Raw genomic sequence first — 14,298 nt, 5'->3', positions numbered from 1 at the left:
ACTGGCATGGATGGCTGACCTCAACCAAGGTGGGATATCAATCTAGGATAAAATAGAAGCTGGAAGGGACCTTGGAGGTCTTCTAGTCCAGCCCCCTGCTCAAGCAGGAGAACGTATCCCATTTCAGATAAGTGAATCTAATCTGAATAAATAATCATCTGGTCAAGTAATTTACATTCGCCTAGGAAATCCTCATTTAGCAACAGTTTGCAGTTATGACAGTGATGAAAAAAGTAGCTTTGTAAGTCTGTTGGGCAAAGGAAAGCTGAAATCAATTTGTTATGTTTCGCTGACTGGCTGTTTTGCTTAATAACCAAGTGTCTGGTCCTAATGGTGGTTGCTAAATGAGGATTACCTTTACTGATTTACTACCGTAGTATTACTGCTAGTCTGCTACGCTGGTAGCAATGCTAGGATTATGAATGAATGTGGATGTTGCACTTAAGCCAGAGATAGACAACAGACATAGAATCCTAGGCCTGGAAGGGACCCCAAAGGTCTTCTAGTTCAACCCCCTGCTCCAGGCAAGAGTCTTGTACCATTCCAGTCAAAGAGTTGTCCAGACTATTTTTTGAAAACTTCCAGTGATAACTTACATTACAGCATTTGTTTCTCAATCTTGACAATGTTAAAACATTTGGACTTCAGCTCCCAGAATTTGATTCTCTGAAATTTGTTAGCTTCGCCATTGTCTTTGTTTGTCGAAAGCCGGCTGTGAAGGTCACAATTCGCGATCCCGGGGCCCCAGGTCATTGTGAGTTGCTAAGTGCCTGAATTTCGACCGTCGGACTGTGAGGATCCTGTCAGAGTTGTACGTTCGAGGACATTTGCAAAACGCTTTGTCCGGCACTGTTGTAACTTTGAACCGTCAATTCTATTCATTATAGTTTTACTATTTTATGCATCAAATTATATAAATTGAGCAAAGCACGAGAACATTGTGATAGGAACCCACAAAATAAGGATCCCACAAAGGACCGTAACTTTAAAAATATCAGCATCCCTGCAGAATCACAGAGATGAGACTTGGAGTGATGGTTAAAAAATAAACATTTGGGTAGGGTATAAACATGCTTTGGCCTGAAAATGTTAAATGCCCCACGTGGTAGTCAAAACTTCCCATTTATAATGCTGTGAAGATCAAATCAGACACATGGCAATTTACATGGCAATTTCCTTTTTTTTTAATTAGCAGATTAATTTTGAAGTTTCCGTCTTTTATCTTCCTTCCACCAATGTCTGTTCTGTACAAAAGAATGTTTCTTTTTATTTCTGAATCCTATAGAAACAAGTGCAAACTATTTTTTTTTAAAAAAAAATCAAAACCCTAACAATCCAGCGGGTTAAAGGAACAGAAACGCGAGTAGGTATAAAATCTATAGCAAAAAATCAATGCCCCTCATAGTAGCTGGAACAACTTTTTTCCCTTTTTTTTTTAAAAAAAAGGTCCTTAATAAACTTTCTTGCTGAATTTAGACTAAAAAAAAAGTTGCTCCCAGCCCAGGATCCAGTTTCCAACGGTGGACAGAGAGAAGAAGCTCACCACGGCCATTGGGGCATTCGTGGCTGGCCACGTCCCCTGGCTTTCTGTGCTGCGGTTGGTACGACACGCTATCGCTGAGGCATGCAGATCCCGCGTGGCCAGGACCGCAAGTAGCCCGCCTTGCAGGAACAGAAGAAGGAGCCGCTGGTGTTCACGCAGCGTTCACTTTTGCAAAGCCGTCCCCGTTGGTTTAGCTCCTGGCACTCGTCAATATCTAAAAGGAAGGAAGAGATTACGGAGTGGGCAAGGTAGACTGCACTGAATCCAGAGGCTCCACGTAATTCCGAGCGTGTGAAATTAGCCACTCGCTGCCCCATCTTCGCAAGGGGTGACCTGGCCAAGAATATCAGAGCAGCACAGAAGCGGGGAAGCCCTCCATCCGCCCCTCTTACCCAAGCAGCGGGTGCGAGTGCCATCCAGCTGGAAGCCTGTGGGACATTCGCACACAGAACCCTGCTGGGTGCGGACGCAGCGCCCGTTCAGGCAGCGGCATTCGTCCGAATCCTCTTCTGAACTGTCGGCCTCTGTAGCCAAAACAAACAGATGTGATTAAAAAGGCCCAAACATCTGGAAAGGGAACCTGGGTAATTTCTTGCTTGGTCTGCTCCCTGTACACACAACCAGCCAAATCCTGAATCCAGAGCAGAACAAGCACGTTTCCGGCTGTCCACTTCAGCCAAACACAAAAATCAAGTTACACATGGTCCTTGACTTACGACCAGTGGCATATTGACTATTTGAAGTTATAACCGACTCACCCCCCCCCCCAAAGCTACTTATGCCTGGTTCTTGTGGCAGTGAGTTCCGCAGTCAATGACGTTATCGATGCAGGTTTGCTCTGCTCCCCACTTTGGCTCACCTTTGTGCACCTCCCCGAACGGGGTACTGAAGTCCCAGAAGGAATTGCTTTCGCTTGGAGCAGACTGGCAGTTGAAACCTGGGGGAGAGAAAAGGCCCCAGTCCTCATTGTCGCCGTCCTGTCGCCAAACATCGCTCTTCCGGAAACGGGCAGAGGCCCCAAGTGGGCCCAGAAGCAGAAGAACATCCACGAGATTTAATTTTATCACTGGCGCGTAGGTTCTCAAACACACATTAAGGCACAAAGAAGGATGCTGTAGTGCAGGGGTCTTCAAACTTGGGCCTTTCATGTCTTGTGGACTTCAACTCCCAGAATTCCTCAGCCAGGCACGCCTGGCTGAGGAATTCTGGGAGTTGAAGTCCACAAGTCATCAAAGGGCCAAGTTACCCCTGCTGTAGTGTCATCTCTCCCCGCAAAGGCCTCTTCCCCAGTTCCAAGTGTGTCAGAAAGGCAAGAGAACTCTGCACACGCTCTACAGAGCCTTCAGCTCCCCAATTTAAATCCTGATTTTGAAAAAAAGAGTCGGCTAGACTTGCAGTCTTGTCTGATCAGCCCATCTCTGGACAATTTCCCACTCCTTCGCCGGCCCAGGCTTTGAAAACAGAGCTGGTGCTCGAAGGAAGGATGAGGTGCCAGTCTTCCCAGAATGCCCCGTTTACCTGGGTTGCGCGGCGGGCAGGCGTGGCAGTGGTAACCCCACCCTTTGCCGTGGTGGCAGCAGCACTCCTCGTAGGTCAACTGTTGGCCCCCGAACGGCGATGAGCACATCCCGTCCTCGCCCCGGAGTTGCCAGCAGACGTCCCGTCGGTCGGTCACTTTGTCTGCGGTGGGGGGTGGGGGTGGAGGTGGGGAGAGGAGAAACGAGGGAGACGGGCTAGAAATTCAACAGGGGAAGAGCTGGGAACCTTCTGGGCCAGGGGATGGCTGGGGCTTTGGTTTGTAAAGAACCCGACTTTTGGAGAAAGAGAAAGAAGGAAGAAAGGGAGAAAGGGAGGGAGGGAGATGAAAGAAGGGAGGGAGAGAGGGAAGGAAGGATGGGAGGGAGGGAGGGAGGGAGAGAGAGAGAGAAGGAAGGAGAAGAAGGAAGGAAGGAAGAAAGGCAAGGAGGGACAGAGGGAAGGAGATGAAAGAAGGAAGGAAGGAAGGAAGGAAGGAAGGAAAGAATGGAGGGAGCGAGGGAAGGAATGAATGAAGGAAGGAAGGAAGGAAGGAAGGAAGGAAGGAAGGAGATGAAAGAAGGAAGGGAGGGAGGGAAGAATGGAGGGAGGGAGGGACGGAGGGAAGGAGATGAAAGAAGGAAGGGAGGGAGGGAAGAATGGAGGGAGGGAAGGAAGGAAGGAAGGAGATGAAAGAAGGAAGGGAGGGAGGGAAGGAAGAAGGGAAGGAAGGAGATGAAAGAAGGAAGGAACGAAGGGAGGGAGATGAAAGAAGGAAGAAAGGGAGGGAGGGAGGGAAGCAAGGAGATGAAAGAAAGAAGGAAGGGAATGAGAGAAGGAAGGAAGGAAGGAAGGAAGGAAGGAAGGAAGGAAGGAAGGAAGGAAGGAGAAAAAGAGGAAGGAAAAAAACCCCGGAATACTGACTGGGGAATTCTGGGAGTTGTAGTCCACCCATCTTAAAGTGTCCGAGGCTGAGAAACGCTACCTTAAAAAATTCCGCCCCGCTCACCGGTTTGGCTGGTCGGGACGCACTTCTTCTGGGCAGCATCGTAGGTGGTTGAGGCCGGGCAGGCACAGCGGAAGCTGCCCCGTGTGTTCTCGCAGCGCCCGTTCACACAGTTTGACTCGTCCAGACACTCGTCCACGTCTAGGGCGGAAGAGAGTAGGAGGCGTTACTCAGCGCCAGCGCTCGCCAGACTGAAAGGATCCTGGCTGCGAATTCACCAGGCCTCAGATTAGAACGACGGTGGTTTTTTTTCCTTGGGAATTACAGGCAATCCTCGATTGACAACCCTTCACTTAGCGACCGTTCAGAGTTACAACGGCACTGGGAAAAAGTGGCTTATGACCGTTTCTCACACTTACGACCGTCGCGGCATCCCCCGTGGCCACGAGATCAAAATTCAGACGCTTGGCAACTCACTCAATTTATGACGGTCGCAGTGTCCCGGGGTCACGTGATCCCCTTTGTGTGACTTTCCCACAGGCAAAGTCAATGGAGGAAGCCAGATTCGCTTAACAACCGTGTTACTAACTTATCAACTGCAGGGATTCACTTAAGAAGCGAAGAAGGTCGTAAAATGGGGCGGAATGCGCTTAGGAAATGTCTCACTTAGCGGCTAAAATTTTGGGCTCCACTGTGGTCGTTAAGTCAAGGACTAGCTGTATTTTATTTTATTGGGGATTGTTTACATTTTTTTTCACTGTTTTTAGTTTGGGCTTGTATTTAATTCTCTTTTTAATTTTTGTAATTTGTATTTTTATATATGCCCTGTTCACCGCCCTGAGTCCTTCGGGAGAAGGGCGGTATACAAATATAATAAACTTATAAACTTATGAACTTATAAAAAAAGCTGATCCAAAGGGCTCCAACTCCTGGTCCGGACTGCCCCGGACGGCCACGCTCCAAATGCCAGAGCATCACCACGTGGTCCTTGACTTACGACCACAACGAAGCCCAAAATTTCTCTTGCTAAGCGAGACATTACTTCGCTGAGTTTGGCCACGTTTGACGACCCTTCTCGCCACCGTTGTTAAGTGAATCGCTGCACTTTTAAAGTCAGTCACCTGGTTAAGGGAATCCTGCTTTTCCCCCTAGACTTTGCTTGTCAGAAGGTCGCAAAAGGGGACGGCGTGACGCTGCGACCGTCATAAACGTGAGTCGCTTGCCAAGCGTCTGGATTTCGATCACGTGGCCGCGGGGGAATGCCGCAACGGTCGTAAGTGTGAAAAATGGTCGTAAGTCCTTTTTTTCCAGTGCCGTGGTAACTTTGGTCGCTAAACGAACTGTGGTAAGTCGAGGACTATCTATACTTAAGCCTGACTCCTCCTCTGTTGCTACTCGGAGGAGTACTGCCCCTGCTGGGCTTCCCTTCCTACCGACACACTCCAAGAGGTTGCCATCGTAGTAGAAGCCCTGCTTGCAGTAACACTCGTAGCCCGGCTGTGTGTTCACACATTTCCCTTCCTTGCAGATCTCGTCACCAAACAGGCTGCATTCGTCGATGTCTGGAGACGGGAGGGAACAAGAAAGGGGGAAGAGAGGGAAGGCAGGGGAGGAAGAGCAACAAAGCGACGAAGAAGAAGTGATGGTTACGGAGGAGGAGGAGGAGGAGGAGGAGGAGGAGGAAAAAGATGAAGGGGGTAGAGGAGGAGGAAGAAGAAATGAAAAGATGGAGAACAGGAGGAGAAGAAAAATGGAAGAGGGGAAGGAGGGGCAGGAAAAGGAGGATCAGAGGGAGAAGGAAAAGGAGGGAAGGAGGACAGGAAGAAGAGAAGGAAAGAGAGGCGAGGGGGGAGGAGGAGGAAACGAAAGATGGAAAACAGGATGAGAAGGGAAAGAAGGAAGAGGGGAAGGTGAGGGAGGGGCAGGAAGAGGAAAGAGGAGAAGAAAAAAAGAGGGCGGAAGAAAAATGAAGAAGAAAAAAAGAAAAAGCAGGAAGGAAAGGCGAGGACGAAGGGGACGACGGAGAGGAGGAGGAGGAGGAGGAGAAAGGAGACGGAGAGGAGGAGGAGGACGGGAAGACGAGGGGAAGAACAGAGCGAGAGGCGCAAAGGAAGAACGGGAGGAGGAGAAAGGGACGAAGGAGAAAGAGAAGGCTATTAAGCAGATCCCCACGTTGACAAAATGGCGTCTCGTGGGCGCCTCGATACGTAGCCATCTCCTCATCCCGCTTTGCAGCAGCTCAAGACCCACAGCCGGCCCCCCTTTGGTCCAGCTTCACGGGGGGGGGGGAGAAGGAGAGGCTGGTCAAGAGGACCGCCCCAGAGAGATGCTGTGATTGCCCCCCCCAGCCCCCTGCCCGGCTCCCATCAAGGCCACCTCAAAAAGGCCTCCACCCTCCACGCTTTCGGGCGGGAGGGGGGGACCGAGCGTCCCGAGGCTCACCTCGATGCGTCGGGATGCCGTAATTCAGGATCGTCTCGTCCAGGATGAACCCTTTGCCGTCGGGGCAGAGCGTGTGGAACTCAACTGGTCCAGGGAAGGCAGAAGAGAGGGGTGAAAATTCAAATCACAATTCCCATTTTTTTTTTAAAAAAAAGAGAGAGTACAAGTCGTTCTCGACTTACACCAATCCATATAGTGATCATTGGACGTTATGAAATGATATAGGGCTTCCTGCCTGAGCAGGGGGTTGGACTAGAAGACCTCCAAGGTCCCTTCCAACTCTGTTCTATTATTCTGCTATTCCTTCCTTCCCTTCCTTCCCTCCCTCCCTCCCTCCATCTTTTTCCCTCCAGCCTTCCCTCCAATTTCTCCTTCCTTCCTTCCCTCCCTCCCTCCGTCTTTTTCCCTCCAGCCTTCCCTCCAATTTCTCCTTCCTTCCTTCCTTCCTTCCTTCCTTCCTTCCTTCCTTCCTTCCTTCCTTCCTTCCTCAGGGAGAAGGGCGGCATATAAATTTAATAAACCTTCCTTCCTTCCCTTTCCCTCCCTCCCTCCATCACTGGAAGAGATTGGACAGCCATTTTGTCTGAAAGGGTATCAGGCTTTCTGCCTGAGCAGGGGGTTGGACTACTAGACGACCTCCAAGGTCCCTTCCAACTGTTGTCATTCTGTCTCGAGCTGAGTTTGGAACAGGGATAATTTCCAATTTAATCAGAATCGGACCCGAGAACTTTCCCACTTACTCGAGTTGAGAACGGGACAGGGGTAGATCTCGCAGTGATCCCCCCAGCCGGCCCCGAGTGAGCAGCAGCACTCCTGGCGCGTCACGTTGGTGGCCAGCACGCTGTCGCAAAACACACTGTCATCGAAGTTCAGGTAACACTCCTTTTTGTGGTGAGGCACCTCTGCGGAGAAACGCCATCATCATCGTCACCGGGAGCCCCGGGGGAATTTCTCCCACCTCAGGTGTGTTTCCCCCCCCTCCCTTTGCGCACTCTGTGTGCTATCTTACCTTCACAACTCTGCTGGTCTTTGGCCAGCATGAATCCCTCTTCACACACACACACGAAGGAGCCCTGGGTGTTCTCGCACACCCCGTGGGGCTGGCAGAGGTCAAGATCTCTTGCGCACTCGTCAATGTCTGGGGAGGCATTGGGGAAAGGTAAGTTTCAGGGAGAATAGGCGTTCTTGAGCCTCCGACTTTAGCAAAGCCACTCCTGGAATACTGCATCCAGTTTCGGTCACCATATCACAAAGAAGAGGTTGAGAGTTTGGGAAAAAATTCAGAGAAGAGCCAACTAAGGTGATCCAAGGCCTGGAGACCAAAACGTACGAAGAACGGCTGCGGGACTTGGGTTTGGCTAGTCTAAAGAAAAGAAGAAATAGGGGAGACAGGATAGCAGTATTCCTAGTATCTGAGGGGCTGCCCCAAGGAAGAGGACGGGTCACAATATTCACCAAAGCACCAGAGGGCAGGAAAAAGAACAATGGTTGGAAACTGACCAAAGAGAGAAGCAACCTGGAATTAAGGAGAAACTTCCTGACAGTGAGGACAATCAACCAGTGGAACAGCTGGCCACCAGAAATCGTGGGCGTTCCATCACTGGAGATTTTTAAGAAGAGGCTAGACAGTCACTTGTCTGAGATGGTATAGGTTCTCCTGCTTGAGTAGGGGCTGGACTAGAAGACCTCCAAGGTCCCTTCCAGCTCCTATTCTATTCTATTCTATTCTGTTCTATTCTATTCTATTCTATTCTATTCTATTCTATTCTAATTTCTATTCTATTCTATTCTATTCTTCGTTCATTCTATTCTATTCTATTCTATTCTATTCTATTCTATTCTATTCTATTCTATTCTATTCTATTCTAATTTCTATTCTATTCTATTCTATTCTTCGTTCATTCTATTCTATTCTATTCTATTCTATTCTATTCTATTCTATTCTATTCTATTCTGTTCTATTCTATTCTATTCTATTCTATTCTATTCTATTCTATTCTATTCTATTCTATTCTATTCTAATTTCTATTCTATTCTATTCTATTCTTCGTTCATTCTATTCTATTCTATTCTATTCTATTCTATTCTATTCTATTCTATTCTATTCTGTTCTATTCTATTCTATTCTATTCTATTCTATTCTATTCTATTCTATTCTATTCTATTCTATTCTATTCTATTCTATTCTAATTTCTATTTCTATTCTATTCTAATTTCTATTCTATTCTATTCTACATTCTATTCTATTCTAATTTCATTTATATTCTATTCTCTATTCTCTATTCTATTCTATTCTATATTCTATTATATTCTATTTTCTATATTCTATTCTACATTCTATTCTATTCTATTCTATTCTATTCTATTCTATTCTATTCTATTCTATTCTATTCTATTCTATTCGAGAGAAGCAAGAGAGAAACTTCCTAACCGTGAGGACAATCAACCAGTGGAACGATTTGCCTCCAGAGGTTGTGGGTGCTCCATCACTGGAGGCTTTTAAGAACAGACTAGACAGTCACTTGTCTGGAATGACATTAGGTTTCCTGCTTGAGCAGGGAGGGGGCTGGACTAGAAGACCTCCAAGGTCCCTTCCAGCTCTATTCTGATTCTGAAATGAAAACCTAACCTGACACAGAGAACGGATCAACCATGGAGAAAACGTGAGCTCGCACACTGCAAGCCGTGGATCAGTGATGCAGGATGCCTCTTGTGAGCCCCAACTTGCTACCGAAGCAGATGGGAGAAGAGCTGACTCACACACACGCACACAGACGCACAAACCTTGGCATTTTCGATTCCTCTCCAACTGGTATCCCGTCCGGCAAAGACACTGGTAAGACCCCACCGTGTTTACACATTCCCCGCCAATGCAGGCTGCCGGGAACTCGCATTCGTTCACATCTGGAAAGGCAGGAAGGTTGAAAGAAAAGAAAAGAAAAGAAAAACGGTGCCCCAGTTTTTATCAGCCAAAAGGGCAAGGAGGGTGAGTGGCTCAGAATTAATCTCGAATTGGTCAGGGTTTATTCACAGGAAATGACAAGAGAACTCTGCACATGCTTATTGGCGTTCTTATCTTTCATGCTACTTGTCAGAATGCTCAATCATAGCCACATTTCAGCCCCCAAATGAATCAGTCTGTCTGTCCACTATCTTATCTTAATCTTATCTCTATCTATCTATCTATCTATCTATCTATCTATCTATCTATCTATCTATCTATCTTTTCTTTTTATCCACCTATCATCCATCATCTATTTTCTTTCTATCCACCTATCATCCATCCATCATCTATCTATCTATCTATCTATCTATCTATCTATCTATCTATCTATCTATCTATCTATCTTTTCATCCACCTATCATCTATCTATCTATCTATCTATCTATCTATCTATCTATCTATCTATCTATCTTTTCTTTTTATCCTTCCGGCGCGGGTTAAAGACCCACTTATTCGAACAAGCTGGCCTGGCCTGATGGGGAGTCAATTTAGGGTTTTAATATTTATATATATTTTCTATTGTTTTTACTGTGGGCAATAATTTAATTCTTTTTTAACTTTTGTATTTTTGTAGTTTTATGATATGCCCTGTTCACCGCCCTGAGTCCTTCGGGAGAAGGGCGGTATAAAAATCCAATAAAACTAAACTAAACTAAACTAAACTATCTACCTATCTATCTATCTATCTATCTATCTATCTATCTATCTATCTATCTATCTATCTTTTCTTTTTATCCACCTATCATCCATCCATCATCTATCTATTTTCTTTCTATCCACCTATCTATCTATCTATCTATCTATCTATCTATCTATCTATCTATCTATCTATCTATCTATCATTTTAATAAATTTATATGCCACCCAGTCGCTGGACAGTGAGATGGATGGCATATAAAAAAATTAACAGAATGGAAAACTCAGGCAGATAAACCTTCCGCACATGCTCAAAAGTTCTCTTTCCCAGCTGCAAAGATCGCTTCCCAAGAGTTCATACCAAACCCCTCGCTTCCCTCTCTCACCTTTGCAGCGAGGCCCATCCTTCACTGCCTGGAAACCGACCGGACACTGGCACTTGAAGGATCCCAGTGTGTTTACACAAACCCCGTGGGTGCACAACGAACCGTTCTGGCACTCGTTGACATCTGCAGGAAGGAAAGAAGGATCAGTGCAATCTTGCTTTGCTGCCTTCTAGAAGCTTGGGACTACTGCTTCCATAATCCTTTGCCCGTCTCGGCCGGGGAGCAAGGGAACTGTAATCATCCTCTGGAAGGCCAAGGAACTCTTCATGAAGCAGGAGAGAATTTGGGTCACGATTGCACGAATCTCCCACAGTTCAGCTCTGGGCCGTTTCTGCTCAGGCTTGCATCTGGCTCATCTTTCCTCCCACCAACCCTGCAAGGGAGGCCAGGATGCCGAGGCTGTCACTTTAGTGCCAAACACTAAACTCTGGTTTTGCGGAAATAACAGCACTGACCGAGTTGGGTTTTCTGAGGCTTCTGGTGAAGATGGCTGACCGATGACTTAACTCAGGGTGGGCACCTTGGAGGCGCTTTCTCTGGACTGCGGCTTTTTCGATTTACTAACAGAAGGATCGGGCATTCTTGCGCTTTATACAACTCTCCTGAGTTAGGGGGAGTCCTGGAACCATCCCACAAGACCCCCCCAATATAGCAAAAGGTCTGCAAGCAGCCTCAGGAGCTGTGCTTCGAAACAGCCGGTGAGCTGTTGAGCTGGGAGGCGAGACTGCAATCACTTCGTCGTTGAAAAAAAAAACCGTTTCGGAATTTATTTTTCTGATGGACTGAGCTTAGCTTTCTGCCCGGGACGTGGAAAGGAATTTACCGACGCAGCTGCGGAAATCAGCGGCCGGCGCGAAGCCTTCACCACAGGAGCAACGAAAGGAGCCGGCCATGTTTTCGCACCAGCCATGTTTGCAAGTAGCATCCTCGGCGCACTCGTCCACATCTGGAGGGGACGAAAACCGGACAACGAGCTCTTTCAATGCGTGAGCGCTAGAGAATCATAGGGCCGGAAGAGACCTCCTCAAGAGGCCTTCCAAAACAACCATCAAATCCGAACCTTTTTTCATCACGAGGACTAGACGCTTAACTTTTTTTTTTAAAAAAAACAAACAATAAAGCCTTACAATATATTTTAAATAGACAATATACGTTTTAAAAAGAGTAGACTCCTTTTAAAACAACCATAAAGTCTGACGATATTTCTTTAGTCATGAGGACTGGGACTCTTTTTTTTTGAAAATACCCATAAAGTGTGACGATATTTTCAAGTCATGAGGACTAGACTTTTTTTAAAAAAACAACAACAACAACAACCAGAAAGTCTGACAATATTCTTCAGTTGTGAGGACTAGACTCTTTTTAAAAACAAGCAGAAAGGCTGAGGTTTTTAATAATGAGGACTAGATGCTTAACTCTTTTTAAAAACAACAACTACGGTATAAAAAAAAAAGCTGAGACCAGTTGCAGTATGTCTTACCGTAACATATGCCGTTTTGGGCCCGGAAGCCTGGCTGGCAGGGGATACATTTATAACTCCCAGGTTTATTTTCGCATCTCCCATCAGGGCAAGTTCCGGGCTCAAGACATTCATCGATATCTGAAAAGCAAACAATTTTTTTTTTAAAAAAATGATTACTGGAAAAGAAAAAAAGAGGTCAGCACCCATAAAGCTGCTAACATTTGCCAAAGTTTGTTTTCTCCAACCCTTTCTTTTGGATAATGCTTTTTGGAATGTTTTTCTCAGGAGAAGAGAACTTGGGTGAGATCTCCAGAGGGCTTTTCAGGATACAGACAGTCCCCGACTTACGATAGTTCATTTAGAGACCGTTCAAGGTTACAACGGCACTGGAAAAAAGTGACTCTCTCCCCCTTCTTTTTCTCCCCGTGTCTTTCTCCTATTTTATTCTATATTCTGTTCTATTTCTATATTTCAATTTCTATTCTCCTCTCTTGTTTTCATTCTATTGTTTTCATTCTCTTTTCTCTTCTCCTTCTCTTCTCCTTTTCTCCCCTCCCATATCCTCTCCTGTTGATTCTATTCTATTCTATTCTGTTCCATTCTCTCTTATTCCATTCCTTTCTCTTATTCTATTCTATTCTATTCTATTCTATTCTATTCTATTATTCTATTCTATTCTAATTCTATTCTATTCTATTCCATTCCATTCTCTTATTCTATTCTATTCCATTCCCTCCTATTCTATTCTATTCTATTCTATTCTATTCCATTCCATTCCATTCCATTCCATTCCATTCCATTCCATTCTATTCTATTCTATTCCATTCCATTCCATTCTCTCTTATTCTATTCTATTCTATTCTATTCTATTCTATTCTATTCTATTCTATTCTATTCTATTCTATTCTATTCTATTCCATTCCATTCTCTCTTATTCTATTCTATTCTATTCTATTCTATTCTATTCTATTCTATTCTATTCTATTCTATCCTATTCTATTCCATTCCATTCCATTCCATTCCATTCCATTCTCTCTTATTCTATTCTATTCTATTCTATTCTATTCTATTCTATTCTATTCTATTCTATTCTATTCTATTCTATTCTATTCTATTCTATTCTATTCTATTCCATTCCATTCTCTCTTATTCTATTCTATTCTATTCTATTCTATTCTATTCTATTCTATTCTATTCTATTCTATTCTATTCTAATATCCTATCCTATTCTATTCTATTCTATTCTATTCTATTCTCTATTCTATTCTATTCCATTCCATTCCATTCCAATATCTATTCTATTCTATTCTATTTTATTCCAATATTCTATTCTATTCTATTCTATTCTATTCTATTCTATTCTATTCTATTCTATTCTATTCTATTCTATTCTATTCTAATTCTTATTCTTATTCTTATTCTATTCTAATTTTCACATTTACGACCGCTGCAACATCCCCAGGGTCACGTGATCCGAACTCAGGCGCTTCATAACTAACTCATATTCATGATGGTTTATGACGGTTGCATTGACCCTGATCAGTGCGTCTCTGTAGCCACACTGATGATGTTGCTTATGTGGTCGTGAAATGTCTGCCAGAAAATCATCCAGCTCAGACCGGCACCAAAGAATCCCCCGGCCTGCGTCTCCACTGCGTACCCTCACACAAAGGCTGTCGGGAGGGCTTCAGCCGATAGCCCGGATGGCAGTCACATTTGTAGTGCCCTGGGAAGTTGATGCAAGAACCGCCGTCTCCGCAGATGTTGGGCCGGGCGCATTCGTCAATGTCTAATGGGAGAGGGAGGCAAAAGAGTGAACAAAGGGAGGGGGGAGATCTGGGGTGTCTCCAGCATCTCCTCCCTGACTCAATAACCGAATAAAAGAATAACAGAGTTGGAAGGGACCCGGGAGGTCTTCTAGTCTAACCCCCTGCTTAGGCAGAAAATCCTATTCCATTTTCAGACAAATGGCTCTCCAATCTCTTCTTACAAACCTCCAGTGATGGAGCACCCACAACCTCTAAAGAGCCGTGGCGGCACAGTGGTTAGATTGCAGTATTGCAGGCTACACTCTGCCCACTGCCAGGAGTTCGATCCTGACCGGCTCAGGGTCGACTCAGCCTTCCATCCTTCTGAGGTCGGAAAAATGAGGAACCAAGTTGTTGGAGGGCCAGAGACTGAATCTGTAAAACCCCTTAGAGAGGGCGGTAAAGCCCTGTGAAGCGGTATATAAGTCTAAGGGCTATTGCTATTCTATTCCTTTTCCTATTCCTTTGCCATAGGGGCACAGTGGTCAGAAGGCAGCATTGCAGGCTAAATTCTGCCCACTGCCAGCAGTTCGATCCTGACCGGCTCAAGGTCGAC

The 14,298-nt window shown here is 45.5% G+C and overlaps 1 protein-coding gene across 1 annotated transcript in view; it reads right to left on the bottom strand.

Moving 5' to 3' along the window:
- Window positions 1-1,172: 1,172 nt before the first annotated feature.
- Window positions 1,173-14,298, bottom strand: part of LTBP3 (latent transforming growth factor beta binding protein 3) — a 32,599-nt gene continuing 19,473 nt past the window's right edge. The window contains exons 14-27 of the mRNA XM_083374168.1: window positions 13,595-13,723; window positions 11,953-12,072; window positions 11,296-11,418; window positions 10,473-10,595; window positions 9,231-9,350; window positions 7,456-7,584; window positions 7,187-7,348; window positions 6,447-6,530; window positions 5,438-5,566; window positions 4,068-4,205; window positions 3,062-3,223; window positions 2,403-2,480; window positions 1,936-2,067; window positions 1,173-1,757 (exon numbers count right to left, since the gene is read on the bottom strand). Of these exons, the coding sequence (XP_083230294.1) occupies window positions 1,612-1,757; window positions 1,936-2,067; window positions 2,403-2,480; window positions 3,062-3,223; window positions 4,068-4,205; window positions 5,438-5,566; window positions 6,447-6,530; window positions 7,187-7,348; window positions 7,456-7,584; window positions 9,231-9,350; window positions 10,473-10,595; window positions 11,296-11,418; window positions 11,953-12,072; window positions 13,595-13,723 (1,775 nt within the window). The 3' untranslated portion in view covers window positions 1,173-1,611. The remainder of the gene's footprint in view (window positions 1,758-1,935; window positions 2,068-2,402; window positions 2,481-3,061; window positions 3,224-4,067; window positions 4,206-5,437; window positions 5,567-6,446; window positions 6,531-7,186; window positions 7,349-7,455; window positions 7,585-9,230; window positions 9,351-10,472; window positions 10,596-11,295; window positions 11,419-11,952; window positions 12,073-13,594; window positions 13,724-14,298) is intronic.

This window comes from Vipera ursinii (assembly GCF_947247035.1).
Source record: "Vipera ursinii genome assembly, chromosome: 15".
Taxonomy (NCBI): domain Eukaryota; kingdom Metazoa; phylum Chordata; class Lepidosauria; order Squamata; family Viperidae; genus Vipera; species Vipera ursinii.
The sequence above is the reverse complement of the archived record's forward strand: the minus strand, read 5'-3'. Positions and strand labels throughout refer to the sequence as shown.